We start from the raw sequence: 19760 nt of genomic DNA on the forward strand, positions 1-19760 counted from the left end.
ACAAATAACAATATTGCACATAGCTGCGTTCCTTTTTGTATGCTTTTATACAGTTACACTTGGAGACTCTCCTGCTGCCTCCCTGCACTTACATTTTGTGCTCAATGAATTTGAACTTGTCTACATTCTTCTGGGGCAGTGAAAGTTGTCACTTGAGGTCCATCATGTACCAGTCATTCTGAACCACACGACGTGCTTGGCAGACCACAGGCAGATGATTGCTGTCCTTTTAAGCTTTTGCTAATGGCCTTTTTGGATTCAGCTGCTATTTTGATTTTGATTGCTGGTATTTTTGGGCAGTTTTTGCTTTTAACTGACCGGCTTTGTTTGTCATGTTTGTGAGTTTTGCTTGCCCAAACTCTGGAGTGAAATTTCAGCCTATATGAAAAAAAAAATCAGGATTAGAAAAGAATCTAAACTAGCATAGTTTCACACCTATATATTCTGCACAGTGAAAAACTCAGTTGGACCTCAGTTGGTCCTCTGTAAACTCCAAGCTAAAATTATGAAAAATCTAGTTCCTATAGCTCAGTGGCTTAAAGCATTAATTATACAACGGAGGGTGTTAAATGAGAGCCTGCCCTCCATGAAACCGTGGAGGATTCTGACAGAAATATTGCCCCAAAAGCTTCTCCCCTGACAGCTACAGCGCTCTGATATTATATTCATTTAAATACATTAAATCATCACTAACACCCGTGGAAGTGCAAATCCATTCTATTTTCTGTTACACTTATTTCAGACTTATTTCTGGCTTTCAGACTCAGCTCTTAAATCAATAATCATTTAGATGAGAAATTAGTGATAGAAGCCTGGCTCTACCCGCATGGGAAGCAGAGCCGTAGAAACAGAAAGGAGCAAGTTAAAAGGAGTGATGTGGAAAAAAGCTCCCAACTTTATGGAGGTAACTTCTTGCCTTTCGTTGTGAGAAGTTTAGCTTGAGGTCATACCTCTCAAATCATTTCTGCATGGATAAATCCTTCTGGTGTATGTGTTCAGTACCTGGAAAATGTTGGAGAGGTCTCGCAAGTTAAAGATGTAGTGGAACTTGACTGCGGTGGGGAGGAAGGCGGAGGAGACGCGCTGGTGCAAGGCCAGGGCTAACTGCACAAGGGTGGAGCAGCTTTTCTGCAGGGCAGCACTGAAACCCTCTCCTCTCAGGTGCTGAGACAGAATGGAGGTGTAGATGGTGCTCAGGGCCTCGGCTCCGGGAAACGACAGGGCAAAAACTGAGAAGTGGCGCTATAGAGGGGGGCAGAGCATAAAGGAGGCAAGAGTAAACACATGTTTGTCACTTATTATGCAGTCGGTTTGTTTCCAGAATGAAACCAAGGGTCACCTTGTGGGTGTTTGCAGCAATAAGTGAAGAAAGGCTGTCACTCAGTCAAGAATGACTTTAGAATTTAAATATGACAGGGTGAATGTCTGGGTGTACAAAGTGTGTGACTCCAGGTCAGTCAGAGTTTGTGTCTGTAAACAAAAGTCATTTTTAATCTAACTGCAGAGGACAAGGTCAGAAATAATCTGCATTTAGCCAAGTACCAAAACTTTCATTTATTAAACAAAAATGTCCCTCATTCTATTGGATGTCTGCTGCTCCACAACAAGATAAAGAAAATTAAGTGCTGTGAGAAATTATCGTCACTCAAATTTTAATATTAGACAAAGATAACCCAAATGAATACTAAATGCAGTTGGTAAATAATTTCATTTATAAGGAGGGAAAACAAGCGTGTAATCAAACACAAGTAATCAAAGTCCAGACTTAAATCTGATAGAGATGTGTTGTCATGACCTTAAACAGGCCCTTCATGCTCAAAAATCCTCCTGTGGTTGAAATAAGACAATTCTGCAAAGAAGAGTGGGCCAAAGTTCCCCCACAGCAATGTGAAAGACTCATTGCCAGTTATCGCAAATGCTTGATTGCAATTCGCTGCCAAGGGTGACACAACCAGTAATTAGGTTTATAGGACAATTACATTTTCCCATAGGGCCTGCTAGGTTTGTAAAGCTTTTTTCCCCACTTAATAAATTGAAATATTTCCTGGAGCAGCAAGTGTATTTTACTCCACAGTTAAAAAACAGTCCCTAGAAACATTAGTATTTACACCTGCTCTCTCATTCCACAAAGTTCGTTTTTAAAAAACATCAGAGACAGACGGAGTGTTTTACTCTCCTACCTATCATGTCTGCAGCACTGATAGTACAACTGCTGGAAATCTCTCCTGCTGAATCACCTCCTCCTGCCCCTAATAAAGTACACTAAATACCTTCAGATCGTTGATCTCTCTCTTCTTTAACGCTGTAGCCATGTACCAAAGTTTGTCCCCCAACCTCTTCATTGCAGGCATGTCTCACTAACTTTTCTACAAGCTGTTTCAGTGTAATGACAAGCGGCACCCTGACCTACCGTCATCTGTTCTTTTTCTACCAGAGGAAGCAATCGCAACAGTATCGAAAAGAATTCAGTCCAACAATCTTCCTACAGTTGAGCATTACACTCTGGACCTGAATGTTCTGTGAGAACGTTTTGATGTTCATGTTAAAGTCCTTTTAAATTGGAGTCTGCAGCATTGTTCTCTTATCTAAGCCCTGCAGCTGTTGATCTACTCCTTCAGATGTTAGATATGATGCTAGCCACAAAATCATTTAGTGACAATATGGCAAACAATGCTCAAACGACAACTAATTGATGTCAGTCTCACTCTGTTTTGATTCTTTCACTTATTAAATTCTTGATCTTTGACAGATGTTTGTTTTACCACATTTACTCTTTACAGCTTTACTGGTACACCTGTCTATCCTCTCATTCTCACATATGTATTCTGTCTTGATTCCGCTCTTCTCTCCAAAGCATGCCTCCACCTTCATCAACACACTGAAAGCAAACATTATATCAACTGGACCAGCCCCCTTTCTGTTCTTCATGCACTTCAAAGCTGCCCTCACTTCTGCTTACTAATCCTCTGAACATTTTCTTTATTCAGCTCCACTCTTTCATATGTACATTTCCATCTGTATCCTTAATCTTCCTGGCCAGCTGCATATCTTTTCCAGCTCAGTTTCTGTGCCTCACCAATTGTTACAGGTCCTTTTCTCTTTCCTTATGTCCAGCCTCACATATAACTCGCCATAATCCTTTAACCACCTCTCTCTTTGCCGTATACCAAGCCTCCCAGTAGTCCTGTCTACTTTCTTCATCTCTGCTTGTTCCACTTTTTATTTGCCAGCATCTTCTTTTAAATAATCCTTTACTTCCTTATTCCACCAATTCCATTCCAAGTCTCCTGTCCTATTTTCTCTGTGCAGAAAATACACTAAACACCTTCTTGGCAGGTTCCCTCACCACTTCAGCTGTACTTTCACAGTCTTCTGATAACTTTTCCCTACCACCCAGAGCCCGTCTCAGCTCCTCCCTGAACTCTGCACAATATTAGTAACAGTAAAGCAAGTAGAATAAAATTTTATTTTTATAGCACCTTTCGAGACAAAGCTCATAAAGTGCTTCACAACCGAGCCAGAGCATTAAAATCACATAAATAAATATTTATTTTTCAACTACCACCCTTTAATCATTGCGTCTACTTTCCCTCGCTTCCTCTTCTTGATTTCCAAAGCCAACATCCGAGGTTGCCTAGCTACACTCTCCTCTGACACCACCTTGCAGTCTCCTATCTTTTTTACACTGCACCTTCTGCAGAGGATGTAGTTTACCTCCCACCACTCTTATATGTTATCCTGTTTTCCACACTCTTTCTGAAATATGTGTCCAACACAGCCATTTCCATCCTTTTAGCAAAATCCACTGCTATCGGCCTGTTTACATTCCTCTCCTTAACCTACCCAACAGCTCCTCGTCATCTTTGTTCACTTCATGTCCACTGAAGTCTGGTCCAGTCACCACTCTCAGTCCACTAGTGATACTCTCTACCACTTCATTCAACTTACTCCAGGAGTCCTCTTTCTCTTCTAACTGACATCTAACTCACAGGGCACATCCAGTGACAACATTCACCCTTCAATTTCCAGCTTCTAACTTCTGATCCTGTTTGGCACTCTTTACCTTTATAACACTATTCACACTATTCCTACTCAACTTCATATCTACACCATGACAGAACAGTTTGAATCTACCTCCAACGCTCTTGGCCTTGCGTCCCTTCCCAATAATACATCTATTGTCTTTCATTCCACTCTGGCTGCAACCTCCTTCTTAACCTTTCATCTCTATTATTTTCTAGTGGATGGTTCCCCGTTTTACATATGGTCTCAGATTAGGCATGGCAGTGCAGAGTCAAACAGCTTTCCCTGGGACATAACATAGAGGACTCTGTCCTCCCACAGTTTTACTGCTCTTTTGACATTGCTTTTACTGAGACTGTAACTGAAACAACTAGATTCATACAGCAGAGACAGATAGACAACTGTGAACATGGAAAACAACTCTTCAAAGCATCAAACGAGTTAGTTTTTCTAATGGTTGTAAAACATTTCTATCACGACTGTTTGTGCATGCTTTACATAAATGTTATAAATGCCTCTTTGAAGTCATCTTTACATCCCTTTGTAAAGCATTATAAATTACCTTGTGTCTGAATAGTGCTACACGAATAAATTTGACTAGTGTTGTAGTAAATAGACCTAGGCACTTTGCAGTTGTCGAGTTGATCACAAATGCTGACAGAAAATATTCTATAGTCAAACAATGAACCCAAGCACACCAGCAAGTTAACGAAAGAGAGGCCAAAATAGAAGCAAGGTGTTGCAGTGGCCCAGTCAAGCCTACATCTTAATCCATGTGGAATCAGTCGGTAGGACCTCAATAAACAAAAGTTTCGCCATAACGATGCCATTAATAAAGTTATACAGAACATTATTACTGCACCTAAGCTACTGAATGGGGTGTGCATTTTCTTTTACTTTAGACTGAAACCAATGTATTTTAAAAACTAGCAGCTTGATGTGACCCAGCTGTGATGTTGCCCTGCTACATTTGTTGGAGACAGGGCTGGATAAACCTGACATCACAGCAAAGCATGTAATAGACACGCTGGCTGGATATACTGTAAATAATGGAATTGGAGCTGCTCTGCTGGAAAAACTATGTGATGATATGGTTTTTAAAATTACCCACATCGTTTTTCTGTATTGTATATTAAAAATACCAAACAATATGCCTACACTTCTGCTATATCTGTGAATCAGTACTGAATGGTGACTTGTAATATCACATTACAAAGTCCTCATCATGCTGCACACTGGCTTGTTATGTTTCTAATACTATATATTTGCAGAAGTTGTTTGCAACTTCTTTAACTCTGACCCTGAAATCTTCTGTAGTATAGCCCCTCTGTACGGCAGAAAGCCACATGAATGTATATTGGGATATTTTCTTTTTTTCTTTTCTAATTTCTTACATTAGATTAGTTGTGTGTGTGATAACGCAAAGCCACACAAATAGGCAAGAATAAATGCGGCACCACCCTCAGGCAAACCAGTCTAATTTTCTAAATGCTGAATTATAATGTTGAGAAATGATGGAATTAACGCTTCCTGAAAGTTTTGTCAAAATCTAATCAACTCTGCATGAAGGAACAGACAAATTAACAAAGAGAGAAACAAACAATTTGGCAAATTCACAAGGAAGAAATAAATGACTGTAAAACAGCATATTTAGATTAACTTAGTCCTAGACTAAAAGTAAAGGTCAGTGAAAAGGGTTTAGGACTGGGCTAAATTCACATCTGCTAAACTTGTCGATAATGGTTCTGAATTCAAACTCAGAAAGCAAATTTAAAGAAAAACTAATAACGTGTGGGATGTAGTGCACGTGAAACCTCAGCAGCGAGTTGCATAACCAGTGGATCACAGCGTGCTGGGAGGCCGAATGTGTGTGTGTGTGTGTGTACCTGTAACCGTGGATTTATGGTGAAGCTGCCAGCTGTGGGGTTCATGCAGGACACATATTGAACGTTGTGTATTTCCTTCAGAAGCAGCTTATTACGCTCATACCTGGGAGTCCACACACACATGCAGAAAAAAATCACTCTTTAACAGTCTTGCCTGCAGAAAAATACTCATGCCCCCTGTCTCTAATACACACACACACACACCCACACACACTTTTGCAGATATGGACGCCTCAGCTCCCACTTAAGCTGGCGTGGCACAGCAGCATCCTCCTTCCTCTAAATTTTCATACCTGAAATCCTCCTAGCATATCTCTAATGGGCTGACCGTGTCTAAGCCAGTTAGCCTGTGTCTGACGCAGTGGAACCATGTTCAGAATGGCTTCACTGTGTCAGAGAGATGAGCAACAAAATCCTTTTAAGGCGAATCACACAAGCCTGCTCCCACATTTGACTTTTGACACTCATAAAAGTTGTAGCATATTGATACTAAGGCAGGGATTTCTGTGAATACTAAAATGAGGGAGTTTTCAGAGGAAAGCTGCGAATTATTAACATTTCACAGCTATCAGCTACTGGCACTCAATTATCTGAATGATCCCTTTATCTGTTAATACAGGGAGAAATTGTCAAAACTGTCCATCATTTGAGCAATTAAAGCGGTGCTGATGTAGCATTTTCTGAAAATCACCTCTGACAGCACAACCTATAAGTATAATGTTCCTCTTTCAAGCAGCACGTGTATATTCTCTCCCATACATGTGTGGATACTGCACAGCTACATGATAAATGACAGCGCCTTACCAGTGGTTGTAGTCCATGTGTTGGCGTATTAGTGTGTGAGGCTGAACCGTGCCATATGCATCCACCTCAGGCATGTTCATGTCGTCTATGAAGTAGATCAGTCTTCTGCTGCCTGGGGGTCCGTAGTTGCGCCCTGCTTTCTTCTCAAGGGGTTTTTCTAACACAGCTGTGCGGGAGATGAATGAAAGAGCAGACAGCAGAAAGAGGAAAATCAGCACAGAGGAAACTGTAACTGAAAAACAGCATTTACAGAGTAGCTTCGAATCTGGGAGTTGGGGTCATTTTGACTTTAGAAGAACACCCAAGGCAATGATAACTAATATGTAAGAAAAATTATTCCACTATACGAAATATAATTTTCTATTATTCTCTTTTTGCTGTTTTAGTATTTTTAACTTTTTAGGTCTCAGTGTGATTTACAATAAAAGAAGAAAAAAAAGAAAAATATTAATTGACATTTCAAGTGAGCTGCAACATGCAAAGAGCAGTTAGACATTTCTGTGTGTTAAGCACTGACAAGAAAAAGACACAAGGACACAGGGTACAGGCACTAAAGCAGTCTGAGGTGTCCCAATATGGAAAATAAAGATTCGGATCAGCAGCATTACCCATGCTACATTTGCATGGATGTACGTATGTATTTCTTTTGATAAACTGTATCTTCAACCTTCGGAGGCCCAAGTTGTCATGACGACTCTGACACTAACTCAAAGGCAATTGTCTCTGATGACTTAGACTTCACAGGGTTAACCAGCAGCTAAAGACAAACACAGATTTGTTATTTATATTTGCAGTAATTTACATTTGGCTGCTCTGTTCTGGGACTCTGTGTCCTGACAGAGACCCCAACACAGAAAAGACCGAGTATCCCTGATTAAAGATCATATACTACGGAGCCCCGCAGGGGACATGGGAGAAAAAAAAATTAAGACGGACTTTTGCGAGATCTCGCAAAACTTTTGCGAGATCCCGAGATAGTTTTGCGAGATCTCGCAAAAGTCCGTCTTAATTTTTTTTTCTCCCATGTCCCCTGCGGGGCTCTATAATATACATATCCTTTAACATAAAAATATTCTACTTTTTTTTCCTTTCTTTTTTTTTTTTTTAACAATATTTATGTAAAACAAACTGTAAAATTATGTAAAATAACTTTTATATTAATGTTGATGTTTTCAAATTTTTTGAGTAACCTTACAGAAACACAGCTATGGCTATATAAATCATGCAATCATGATTTCATATGTCTCTCTGTAAGGATCACTGTGAGTTGGTCAGCATCAGTAGAAGAAATACTGGTGACTTCCAGTGCTACCCCTCAGTCTCCAAGTAAACACATTTATGGGATAAAAATCCTCTGTTGCCACATTCTTAAGTTATCACATTCACAAAACTTGACCTCTGACCTTGACCTTGAGGTCGAAGCCACTAAGATTCAAAATCATCGCAGATTTTTAGTAGATACACGATGGTATCAAAGTCACGAACTGCCTGCATAGCCGGCTTGGTGAAATCAATACTCTATCAGTCTTTTATGAATGAGGGGTAAAAAAGCAAACTCCATCAGTACTATGACCTCATGCAACAGCTTAGCACAGTTATTTAATCAATTACAGTCCTTCAGATGCACAGCTTAAACAGAGAGGTGTGCCATTTGCCATTTTAAATCATTCCTACCTTGAAGCATAGCAGATGTGGTATAATAATTAAAAGGGACATTTTTGATCATATATTTCTCTGCGTCCAGTGATCCCAGTTTTTCCCCAACCAGAACAGACTTCCCGGTGCCAGCGTTTCCAACCAGCATGACAGGCCTTCGGTACTCCAGCAGATGGTCCAAGAAGTAACGAACTCGAATGGTCTCTGTAGTGTGGACCAGGCATGCCTGCAACATGGGAATCATTCACAAATATTTGATACACATTGTCTGATGGGAACACTAGTAAGACTGTTCAGTGTCGTTATTATACCTCATACATTCCTTGTTATTCTATACCGTTTTGTTTCCTCGTATTCCTAATTGTCTAAATCGTGTAATATTGCAAAGCCGCTCCTTTGTCCTTTGTGTGTTTGTTACCTGATTTGCATTGTGAGTGCCCACCAATGTACAAGATCAGCTTGTATTCAAGAGTTGGATTACGGTATTAACTTTTACTCTGCCTCTATCCTGTTTTTCACTCGCTGGGCCCACGTCCTCATTTTAGGTTTGACAGCGGCTCCTGGGCCTGGCAGATCCCCATAGAAGTAAAGAAGTTAAAGAAGTGAAAAGGGGATGGAGGGTGGGGCACGTAAATGAGAATGAATGGCTTGTAGAACTGGGGGAACCTATATAGATGAGAACCGGAAGGAGCGTGTTTGGAGGTGTGGTCCAGCTCCTGAAATTCAGATACTTTATCTCCAATTGAGTCCCCATCCTGCTGCTATGCACAACAGGAAGAACTACTGTAGCTACTTTAAATTCTAGGTGTATTATTCTGATCACTTTTTCTCATGTGGACAGGTCTTTAAAATATTAGCTATGGTTGACATAAAGACAAGCGCTTGTCTATTCACACATCTAGAGCATTTGGAGTTACGTTACAGGCACCTGCAGAATGTAATCCTAATTCTGTGACAGTTTTCACAAACCCTTGGTGAACATGCCTTGGTGTTAACTTTTGCTCAAAGTTGTCCAATGTGTCAAATTTGTCGGCTGACATTGTGATAGTCTATACTTTAAAACAGTAAATATTCTGTTAGAACTTCCAAAGAAATGAATTTTTTTCAAACCCTTTTGGAGCAATTTTTAACAGTAGTTTTTATTTAAAGGAATAAGCTTTGGATCATACAAATTAATGTTAGTTCAAATGTTTAATAATAACTGCCAACATTAACGCCTTGAGGTTTTTCAAGATGGCTACTGATTGGCTGGTTGGAACATTTAGTCACGTAAATAGCACATAAAACCTAAGAAAGCAAAGAATGAAAGAAAACACACAAAAAAGCATCTAATCTAAAACCTTTGTTGTACCTGAAGTGGTGTGTCTGCATCCATCTCAAACTTGGGCACCATCTTGGACCAGGGTTCAAACTTCTTACTCTTGGGGTCGATGTAGTAATCAAACACGGTGCCCTGGGTAGGGAACTTGATGGTTTTGAACTCGGTCACCCACCACTTGCTGAACTCCACTCTGTAGTCAACCAGCTGTGCTCACACAGAGCACACATGCAGAGACACAGAGGGTAGGCGAGCGGTCAATACTCTAAAATGACTTCCCCTCTGCTTCTTTTCTGTACAGTAGCGATGGATCTATGTGTTTGATTTATACTGGTGCGAATGCAAACCAGAGGACAAATAAATGGCAGCAATATAGTGATCCAGCTACAGCAGATGAAGGGTGGAAAATAAGAGATGGCAGGCGTATCTATGCATCTCTGCGATTCAGACGGTGAAGTAGCCTCATCACCTGCTGGCTGGCAGCTCCTCGCCTTCCTCTCTGCCTCCCCACTCCTTCCTACCTGTCTTCTCTATTCACTACCAACTCTCCAGTCAATAAAACCACTTAGCATTTAAATGCATCTGTGATGGGAAAATAAAGTGGAGTACATTTGTACCAAGGGGAAAGCAGTTTTATCCCATAACTTAGACGGACGCGCTTACTGTACGGCACTAACTGGATTGCTTAGCAACTGTTCGCCATGGCTCTCCTGCTGATTTAAATTCAGCCAGTCTGTGTGTTGTTCAGGGGGAATGGAGTCCACTTCATTTTCAGATGAAGATCTCTCCCTTTTAAAACCCCTGCCATTTCATCAACTGAAAATAACATTGAAATGACTTTTCACAAATAGAGACACAGAGTTGAGTTGCATAAGAGCCATCACGGATGGAATAATACCAAGAAATACCAAGTGCAAGAAACTCTTTCAGGAAGGGGTTATGGGGAGAAAAATTATTCAGCTGTTTCAGTTATTTCCCATTCTTTTCCTTCTTTATGCAACCACTTAGTACTTATCTCACACGCCTAGAGCCCTTTGCATTACCTGGTCTTGAAACATGGCCCCTCCAAAGGCCCAGACCGCAGCAAAGACAAAATAGAGCTCATAAAGTTCTTTGGCACAGTCTGCCGGGGTGTTTTCTGGAGTCAGAAGACATTCCAGCAAGTAGCACAGCATCTGGACCAGACTCTGCTCAGGGATAGGGATGATTTTCTTAAACCTGAACAAAGATAGATGCATTACATCACACGATTCAAGCATTGTAGTCGTCTCATGTTGCTCATTCAGTACATAAAGGAATAACTGTGTACACAGCAAACAATAAAATGTTAAACTCTGGTGTTACAATCTGCAGTTTTGAATTGGATCACATGTTTCTTTTCCTCATTTAACAGAACAAACACAGCTTCTTTCAATTGAACACACTGAATTATGTTGAAGTCCAAGAAAAGAGATGACATATTTATGAGCTGTGGCACAGTGGTTCCATACACACTGTCTCACATTGTGAACAAATTTGCCCTCCTCTGCTTCCTGTTTTTGCTGTGTGCTCTAATAGGAGCAGTGATGGAGGTGTTGGAAGAGGCGAGTGGTCCTGTATAGAAAGCACCATCCAATTCTGCTGACTCAGTCCGTGTTTGCTCGTCTAACACGCCCACTTAGTACCATTTGTTACGTGTTATGTCACACCCCAACATCCTGCGTCAATATATGACTCCATGCACTTCCTGTTACAGTGGCACAAAGCCACAGAGGAGCTGCGTTACCTCGACCTGAGTGCTTCCAGGCAAGGTGGGATATACTTGTCAAAGAGAATGGTCAGGTTGGCCTTCTCTGACTGGACTTTCCTCTTGTCGATCCAGCTTGACACTGGTGGATTCCACCCAAGGTCTGCTGGGTTTATGTAAAGGATGCCTGAAAAAAAACATAGAGTAAGATTTAAATTTATCACATTCAGGTTTACAGTGTTTATAACAGGGCTGGATTTGGGCAACGATATTTTTTGGACTTCTGCTGAACCCCCCCACCCTACCTTCCATGCACCAAGCATGCCGTATATAAAAGATGGATGGAACCACTATGACATCAGCCACTGATTTTGGAGCTTTTGCACCTTTTGGCCACTGCAACTTCATTTTTTGGAGCTAGAAGTGACCATACCTGAACGAGAGGGTGGAGTGCTAAGCTATTAGCTAACGCTACCCAGCTTGGTTCACAAGTTCACAAACACACATATTGCTAATTAGAGCTATGTGACAGACACACAAAAGAATTAAATCATATTTAACTTAGTGGCCCACAGTGAATTTGGTCCTTTTTAACCCTTTAAGACCTATCATAGAATCAAGTCCGCCAGAGCTTATATTATATTTTTACATGTTGTAGTGCCATTTTTGGGAGCATTTCAAGTTGCTATACATCAATACAACCATTATAGTCCAAATTTTAATAATATGTATGCATTAAGTGCATAGTAATTACATAAATTGCAAAAAAGTGCAATAAACTACAAAACAATTGAAAATAATTTTTGTTTTTTAACATATATTTCTAGTTAGAGAAATTTAAGAGGCTTATCCCTCAAAACTGTGAATACGAAAAAGTTGCACAAAATAGTTTCCCACCACAGGAAATTTATTTTGAGTGTCTTCATAGTTTTATTTTTGAAATACACCAATTTTTATATACTGCAGGAAAAACGAAAATAAATATTATAGTGCAAATTTGCAAAAAAGCAGCATATGCATCAAAATAAACTATTTCCAGCAGTGCAATATGAATCCAGAAAGTCATAAAGTCAAACATAACTTTTAAAAACACCAGTATAGGCTCATAAGGCCCTGATGGTAAAAAACTACATTTCCGCAAAATGACATCACTTCCGGTTTTGGGCAGGTCATGGCGGACATGTGATAGTTTGCGCTGATGGACGTAGGAAGTGTTACGAACAGCTGATCGGATCGGCAAAGCGTGTTTCTGGAATATTATGTTTTTGTTGCTGCAAGTGATTTTTATGCAGTTTTTGCAAAGCTATATGTGGAAGGAAACCGTGACCTAGGACAAGCTGATGGCATAAGATGTAAGTACAACTCCTCCGGTTTCATATCCAAAAAAAATTATTGAGCTAGCTTACGTGGTTGCAGTGCTACCGGGATTTAAAAATAGTTACTCAAAACGGAGCGTGCCTGCTAAGACCAGCTTTAAAGGGTTAAACACTTATCAGAAGAGCAAAAGTAAAACAGTGAGAAAAGAGGAATAACAAGAACTACCCGCTCTGGATACAGTAGCAGGGGTGGCAGTGCGAAGGTGGCTGATCTCAAACACCAGCCTCATGGTGGGGTTCAAAGGGATCCGCTCATTACTGGCCAGAGTCAGCACCTAACAAGAGGGGAAAGCAGATTTTCACACACAGAAATAACAGAAATAACTTAAACAGAATGTGTTCTTTTTGTGCCTGGCACACAGTCCAAGCCTCTTTTTACATGCAGACACCGTTATTCACTCTCTCATTCAGAGAGTACAAACAGTTTACTATCCTTTCGTATCAGTGATGAGTCAACCACGTTCCCTTTTCATATCTGAATGCTCGTTCAGTGAACAACAGACAGTCTTTTATTCTGTGTCAAACTGACATTTTCTTTAAATCAATACAAGCACACACTCGCATGTGTTTAATTCAATAGCACCTTGTTGTCATCCATGACTGTATTGAGTGACTCAATCCACATTGGGTCAATGTCTCCATCCACAACAATCCACTTTGGTCCGCCGTGACTAATGTTGGCCAATTCGCGCATTATATTGGAGAACAGACCTGCAGGAAGGACATGAGACATTTTGGATGTTTGAGACAGGTCACTAAACACTTTGCACTGATCACATTGTATCTGTGAAGGACTCTGTAATCACCATCTTTCCACTCTCGGGTTGCTGGGTTGATGATGCCAAAGAGCTCGTCATTGGTCACAGCCTTAGGGTTGAGGTCTGCCCACACGGGCCGACACTTCATGTTCTGATAGGTCCTGTGGAGTGATCTCATCACCTGGCTCTTCCCAGTGCCTGCATTCCCTATCACAAACACAGAGTGACGCACTGCCAGCAGTTCATCCAGCTGCACCACCTAATAGACAGACACAGTTTAACATTAGAAATTCTTTTTTGTATATAGACACAAAGAAAACATAACACTGAGGACTAAATTCCCTTACAAAATATGCAAATATGTAGCTTTCTGTGTACCCTGTGGTGCTCAGTCTAGTGCAACTCCTCCTTGTTATTCTGCTATAATATATATGCAGAATGACAGGAGTGTGATGCATTGCAGTGCAGCACAGCAGCTTAGTACACTGTTCACAGACCACGATAAATGACAGCAGTTGTTTTCAGGGAGGACAGATCTCTGCACATACTACTATGTCTGCATAATCAAAATGCCACCCAATCTATTTTACACAGTATAATTATGTGTCCTCCTCTGAAAACCAAACAATTTAATGAATTAAAAAGACATTTTAAGATAGCATTAATAAATGCAGGCAAACAAATATGCAGACAATTAAACAGAACTGATAGAGAAGGGCATTTGGTCAGTCTCCACTAAGACCAAGTTTTGATGTTATTTGGATCTCCTTTGTTTCCTTTTCATACGCTCCACCTCGCCTCTCGTTTTATGGTGCTCGGTTTGCTAGTTTTGTGAAATCCAGAACTATTTTCTGTTGCAACAAGAGCAAAGATGTCCCTAACAGATGGTATGGGCCCAAAGAGCCCTGATCTCAGCACTATGGAGTCAGTCTGGGTTTACTTTGAAAATACAGAAGAAACTGAAGCAGACTAAATCTACAAAAGAACAGTGGGAGGTTCTCCAAGATTGTCTAAAGCAGCAGTGCATAAGGAGAAGTGATGCTGCTTTGAATGTAAATATTAGGTCAATATTAGGTTGTCTCTGCCCAACCATCTTTTTACAGTCTTTCTATTTTCCTCGCTCTTTTCAGGTCAAATTCAAATTCAAATTTTATTTGTCACACACACACAACCATACACAGTATGACATGGGGGTGAAATGCTTGTAGCTGTACAATGCCCAACCATTAAATGACAGAAAAAAGTTTTACAGTATTTACAATTTACAGGTTACTACAAAATTTACAAATTAACTTAGAAATTCACAGTAAAAGTCTTGTTGTTGGCCCCGTGTTTCTCTGTATGTTTCTGGCAGGGCGTCATTAAATACCCCATTAAACAACCATGTACCTAATCAAGTTACTATAATCCAGCTCTTATTGAACGATTGAAGATTGTTACTAAAGACTGGACACAAAACATTATATGTCAGGTTGTAGTTTACTTGTCTTGTTTAGATGGCCCTCATTAGTGAAAGACACTATTTGTCTCCCTGTGTCTCAGTTAAGCTACCAGCACCACACACACCTTGCTTCCAGCTCTCTCACCAGTCTGACTTGCTCTCAACCTCAAGACACTAGCTGACTTGTTCCCCAGCCAAACATTTGATTCAACAGCACCTAGCCAATAAAAAACACAACTTTCAAGCCACAAATAAACCTTATTTACTGTAACCCCTCACTTTCCCCACTTTTATAACACATTTATTTGTTTTAGCTTTTTCTCTCATCTTTTGTATAAAAAAAACCCCCATTCAAATCTGTTTATGGCATTAAAAGGATACTTTTTTCCCCACAGTAATGTGTACCTACACTGGTTAACCATAACATTAAAGCTGTATAGTACTTTATAGATTTAATCAATCATAATATATGCAGTATAGAAAGTTGTCTGTACTATTTTTAGTACTTTTTATAACTATCATGAAGCACAGTCCTCTCGTGCTCTTTAAAATCCAGGGTGAGCGCACTGCTAATGTGTATCACTATTTTATCCCAGGCCATGAAGTTATTGGTACCTAAACCAAAGTCACAAAGGAAAAAGTACAAAGTGAGTAAAAATGAGGGAGTAACTTTAAAATGAAACAAGAAAGCAGAACACAAAACTCTCAAATTGGGATATGAACTGTAGCCTGGCTGAGAAACTTGTTTATTACACCGCCACCCTTCCTGCCTCCTTATCGAGACTCTTTAAAACAGGACCATTAGCCCGGTTCTCAATATTGCTGTGCACTGATGCATTGAGGCACCAGTGCCAATGGGCACCTTGTACATATATCTGCAATACTCACCTCTTATAACAAAAGCACCGCTGTTTGACACACTGGGCCACTGGGGTTGCCCTGTAGATGGTATGAATAAAAGTAACACCTAAGTGAATTTTAGGATCCAAGGTTTCTGTCCCTGCAGCTCACAATGAGATGATCAACGTCATCTGTCAGATGATAGAAGTGCTAAAGAATCTGCACTGATAATTACATATTTTGCTAAATGTGTATTTTAATTGTTTAACACTAATGTGTATTGCTGTGATTTGGCTCTATATAAATACAACTGAACTGAATTGAATTGAAGTATCAGTGTTGTGGATGATCTGTGTATATTCTTTTGTGTACATAAAGAGAGAGGAGACTTAAAAATTCTATTTTTTAATTGTTTTTCTAATTAAGTTTGCAGGAGTGCTCTTTTAGGATCACAAGATCCTAAACACACAATGCTTTTTAGCTTAATGTTTCAGCAATACACTGCTTTTAAATACAATGTGCTGTTGAAAATGTTGTCAATTAACCTAAATGGCAAACTAGAAATAAAATATCTAAACAGTTTGCTTTTCTTTCACCACAGAAACTGCAGCATTTCTTGATTTTTAGAACTGCAAATTAACTGGCTCCAAAATTCCTTTGTGGGTTCAGACTTCTTCATTTCTGGGTTAACATATTCAGTATGAGTGGACACCACAGAGTGATTTAAAAAAAGAGTGACAGAGACAAAAAAAAGAGAGAAAGATATTTCCTCCCCATTTCCGTTGTAACATACACCCAATCAATGCCATCGACCCGGCTTCTTGGGGCTCCTTCTCCACATCCATTCAGCCAGAGCACAGACAGCTTTGCACTCTCAAAGACCCTGGCTGATTACCGCTTTGATGTGCGGAGGACTAATGCTAGCACAGGCTAACACTAAAGGTATGCTCTTGCCCTCCCCCCTTAACGGTCTGAAATCAAAAGGTTTGCTACACAAACATAGAAGTAAAAGTTCAGGCTCTGGGTGTGGACGGTTGTTATTGACCGCTCTGCAATTCTCTCCCTCTCTTGCTCTGTTTCTCCTCCTCTTTGTTTATTTCTGTGGCTGGCTCTCACAATGTCAGGGTTAAGTGGCATGGTGCAGCGCAAGCCTCCATTGATGGAGTGTTATTATATGGTTCCGTGTCTATTTGACCTGAGGCAGATTGCACTTATTTCCCCTGGTCCTGCGTACATCTGTCTCTGACATACAATGCCTTCTATTGAGAGTCTGTATGTGTGTATCTGTGTGTAATATAATGACTAGAATTAGGTCATCAGCTTGGGCACCTGAACTCTCATTCGTTTTCAGCAATATTTGCCCAATTCATCCAGATGCTGGTGTCTTGTTTGACACTAATGTGTATTTCCCAGTGGAACATTATGACATGAGGTAAACAGCTTTTGGAAAGAACTAAGATAAATCTAAATGAAAGTGCTACAACTGTAATATCTATCTAAATTGTTAAAGATGAAACCCCCCATCTGGGGACCTGGCTCATGCTTCTCAGACAACTTGTGATTATGTTTGCTTTCATCCTGAGCTTTGCAACTGACTTACACTCATACGGGTCCTTCATTTATTCAGCTGTAATGAAAATACAATTGGATAAACTGCAGCAGATAACCCTGAAGACTGTCAGGGAGTAACCACACCTTTAGTACAAAATTGTCCTCGGCTTGCAGCTTCAAGTCCAGGATGGACTCCCTCACGCCCTTCTCAAAGTCCAGGTCTCTCTTCCTGGGGACGTCCAAGGCAGGGAACAAGTCTCCTATTAGTCCCATGAAAACAGGCATGTCATCGGTCACGATCTTCGGAATGTTGAAGTCTCTGAGAGCTCGCATTAGCACCTGGTCCTCAGCTCTGCCGGGGTCTCCTCGCTTCAGAGAGCCGGCCACCACCAGGACTGACTTGATGGCTCGGAGACCCCAGTCATAGTGGTCCTACAGAAATATACACACCGCTCTTATTAGAACCTTTTTCATCGACAAGCTCATCACCTTTTAAAAAATGTTTTTATGGAGGATAATTAAGCAATTCAATCTTAGAGAAATAACAAGACTAAATATGCAACTCTATTTACTTGATCATTTCTGACTTTGTGTAAAAACCTATACTACTTCAGGTTCAATTTAGAACATATCTAAAGCTGCCACCTGTGTTGGATGACTGTATCTAAAGGCATTTGCATAATGGCAGAAGTATAATATCACACAGTTTTTGACTTCCATCCAGAGGCTCTCCAAATAACATGGGAGAGTAAGGCAACACACACACATACACACACACTCGTTTTCATATCTTTGTGAGGACATCTAATTGACATAATGCTTTCCCTAGCCGCTTTTCCTAAGCCTAACCATCAAAAATGAATGCCTAACTCTAACCCTTAGCTTAAAGCTAACCATAACCTAACTGTAACCTTGACACTAAAACCACATTTTGAGCCTCAAAAATGCCTTCAAACTTGTGGGGACCGGGATTTTGGTCCCCATAAGGGCTGTTGGTCCCCACGAGTATAGTAAATTTCCAATTTTTGGTCCCCACAAAGATATTAATAAACGCACACACACACACACACAAACACACAGAAAAACACACTTAAATATAGAAAGAAACCACCAGGTTCACATCACATCAATATGTGCTGTGATTAACTGTTAACCCCCCTTGTTTTCACAATGAAGGAAAAGATAAAGCCATAGATTTTTTGTCATGGAGCTATCAGATCTGCTGCTGCTTCATATTTTGTTGATCAGCACTTGAAGTGTTTAGTCTTATCATATCAGCTGGGCTGTTGGTACCCAGCAATCTTTTTTTTTTTTTTTTTTTTTAAATGACATCAGAAACAGCAGTATGCGACATTACGTGATGGCAGAGCTTCAGTTCATCCTTTGTCATTTTTTTTTTTTTTTTTTTTAATAAATAGGACAGGGGGAATGAATGAGAGAGAGAGGGGGAGAGAAAGAAAGAAAACCAAAGGGGAGAAGAGACGGTGAGAAGGGGGGGGGAAGAGAGAGAGAAAAAAAAAAAAACTCCTGGGTCACCTGTATGGAGAAAAAAAACAAAAAAAAAAACAAACAAACAAAAACAAACAGAGGAGACAGCAAACAACAAAGAGCAACATAATAATAGAGAAAACAAAGCACCATCACAATAAACTAGCTAGTCATAGATATCAGTATTTACTAAGTAATAAACGATATTGTGCAGCACGCAAGATAGACAGCGCACAGTGTGCTTTGAGGCAGCAGCCAAGAAAGCTTTAGTCCGCGTCTGTGAATACCCATGTGTGCATACCTGTGTGGATCAGCATGCTTGCATTCCAAAGGTTTCTCCATGTAATGATCTGCTAGGGAGTGTGGGGGGGGCCACAGCCCCGTCCTCCAGGGTGTGAAGCGGGTATGGAGGAGATCAAAACTCCAGACATCCAGAGGCCCCCAGAACACAAGAGACCATGGAAGATCAACAGAGGGGCAGCCGCGCCACTGTCCCAGTAAGAGCTGAGGAGAGTCCCAGATGAGGGCTCGCCCAGCAGCCGCGGAGCAGAAGTCAGGGGGAGTTGCAGTGACGCGCCCGTGAGCTCCGCCGGCCCCCAGCTGCGCCTGAGTGACCGAGCCCTAGGCCGAGAGGCCGGGGGCACCCCACCTCCAAAGGGGCCCGAGCGAGCCCCAGGCCCCAGGCCCCAGGCCCCGACAAGCGGCCGCCAAGGAGTGAGCCGGTGTGCACCCGGACGCCCACCCCCAGACACAAAGAACCACCAACACACCGACACCTGAGGGAGTCCGCCACCGGCAGGGGAAGTGGTGGTGGGTGGAGATAGGCCTCCAAACCTTGGAGGGCCTGAGGTGTCCCCAGAGAGGTGGCGTCTGATACCCAACCTGACATATAG

The 19760-nt window shown here is 41.0% G+C and overlaps 1 protein-coding gene across 1 annotated transcript in view; it reads right to left on the reverse strand.

Moving 5' to 3' along the window:
* The window catches only part of dnah9 (dynein, axonemal, heavy chain 9), a 185675-nt gene that overhangs the window by 106543 nt on the left and 59372 nt on the right, over positions 1–19760 (reverse strand). Inside the window, exons 37-47 of the mRNA XM_080873050.1 lie at positions 17524–17811; positions 13596–13806; positions 13373–13500; positions 12956–13064; positions 11453–11600; positions 10731–10905; positions 9721–9894; positions 8388–8595; positions 6714–6879; positions 5910–6012; positions 1003–1242 (exon numbers count right to left, since the gene is read on the reverse strand). Of these exons, the coding sequence (XP_080729176.1) occupies positions 1003–1242; positions 5910–6012; positions 6714–6879; positions 8388–8595; positions 9721–9894; positions 10731–10905; positions 11453–11600; positions 12956–13064; positions 13373–13500; positions 13596–13806; positions 17524–17811 (1950 nt within the window). The remainder of the gene's footprint in view (positions 1–1002; positions 1243–5909; positions 6013–6713; positions 6880–8387; positions 8596–9720; positions 9895–10730; positions 10906–11452; positions 11601–12955; positions 13065–13372; positions 13501–13595; positions 13807–17523; positions 17812–19760) is intronic.

The sequence above is a fragment of the Rhamphochromis sp. 'chilingali' genome, assembly GCF_963969265.1.
Source record: "Rhamphochromis sp. 'chilingali' genome assembly, chromosome: 22".
In the NCBI taxonomy this organism is placed as follows: domain Eukaryota; kingdom Metazoa; phylum Chordata; class Actinopteri; order Cichliformes; family Cichlidae; genus Rhamphochromis; species Rhamphochromis sp. 'chilingali'.